The 1,377-nt window shown below is 58.7% G+C and overlaps 1 protein-coding gene across 1 annotated transcript in view; it reads left to right on the plus strand.

The window, feature by feature from the left end:
* Positions 1-1,377, plus strand: part of SH2D3C (SH2 domain containing 3C) — a gene marked incomplete at its 5' end in the record, with an annotated part of 6,529 nt that overhangs the window by 3,227 nt on the left and 1,925 nt on the right. Inside the window, 3 exons of the mRNA XM_010019593.1 lie at positions 13-296; positions 490-605; positions 743-914. Of these exons, the coding sequence (XP_010017895.1) occupies positions 13-296; positions 490-605; positions 743-914 (572 nt within the window). The remainder of the gene's footprint in view (positions 1-12; positions 297-489; positions 606-742; positions 915-1,377) is intronic.

Raw genomic sequence — 1,377 nt, forward strand, 5'->3', positions numbered from 1 at the left:
GCGCCAAGCGGTAACTCGATGTGCTAAAGTTGGAGGAAGTACAGAGAGGTCCTATAGAGAACGGCTCCAGGGAAGCAGAGGCAGCGCAGAGGCTGAAAGGAGAGCTGGACTATGTGGGCTTTGTGCCCCCCACCATGGAGACAACCTCCTCCTTCAACCCCGCAGCCTTCCAGTCCCTGCTTATCCCCCTGGAGAACAAACCTCTGGAGATGGCTGTGCTCAAGAAGGTCAAAGAGCTGCTGGCAGAGGTGGACGTGAAGACATTGGCCAAACACATCACCAAAGTGGACTGCCTGGTACGGCTGGGGCCAGAGGCGGGGGACGGGCGCCGCTGCCCTCCCATTGCTCTGGGCTGAAAAAAAAAGGAGCGTTCCTGCGGGGCTCGGCCCTGTAGCAGCCAGGGCAGGCAGAGGCTGTGCTGGGGCAAGAGGCTGCTTCAGCCTCTCCTCAATGAACACAGGTCTAATCAGCTCTCACCGTTCTTGCCAGGTCGCACGGATACTGGGTGTGACGGCGGAGATGCGGCGGATGATGGGGGTGAGCTCCGGCATGGAGCTGCTCACCCTGCCCCACGGCCACCAGCTCCGCCTCGACCTGCTGGAACGGTACAGCACGGCACGGCTCCCCTGGGGTGTCCCCAGCTTGGCACAGGGGAGTCCTCTGCACCTCATAGGGTGGAGGAGCCCTGGAGCATCCCCGGTCCCCCCGCGCTGACCCCGCTCTGCGTCTCACCCCATGGCAGGTTTCACACCATGTCCATCATGATCGCTGTGGACATCCTGGGCTGCACGGGCAGCACGGAGGAGCGGGCAGCCCTGCTCCACAAAACCATCCAGCTGGCTGCCGAGCTGAAGAGCACCATGGGGAACATGTTCGGCTTTGCAGCTGTGATGAACGCCCTGGAAATGACACAGGTACAGGGATGCTCCCTTCAACCTCTGAGCCTGGGCTCAGCGCAAAACACATCCCTCTCCCTGTGTCCTGCGGGCTCTGACACCCACTGGGGTGGGAGAAGAGGGAAAATGCCCAGAGCAGGAGGTGTGGGGTAAAGGTTGGACTTGATCTTAAAGGTCTTTTCCAACCTAGTTGATGGTCTGTTTCCATGTAAGCAGGGAAGGGGAAGAGCTGTCCTCTCCACAGAGCAGACAGCTCGATCCCGCTGGGATCCGATTGTTTTTCAGTGGTTGGGCTTTTTGTTTTGTGCTGGGCTGTGTTCCTGGGAGGAAATGAATCTGCCCTGCAGTACAATACAAATCAGTCTCAAGGCTGTGGCAGCAGCATCTCCGGGCCACGCTGCTCCCTTTGCAAGATGAAAGGAGATTAAAATTCAATTTTAAATGGAGCCCAGCTGGGAAGTCTTTGCTTCCTGCCTGCACA

The sequence above is a fragment of the Nestor notabilis genome, unplaced genomic scaffold, assembly GCF_000696875.1.
Source record: "Nestor notabilis isolate BGI_N333 unplaced genomic scaffold, ASM69687v1 scaffold16508, whole genome shotgun sequence".
Taxonomy (NCBI): Eukaryota; Metazoa; Chordata; class Aves; order Psittaciformes; family Psittacidae; genus Nestor; species Nestor notabilis.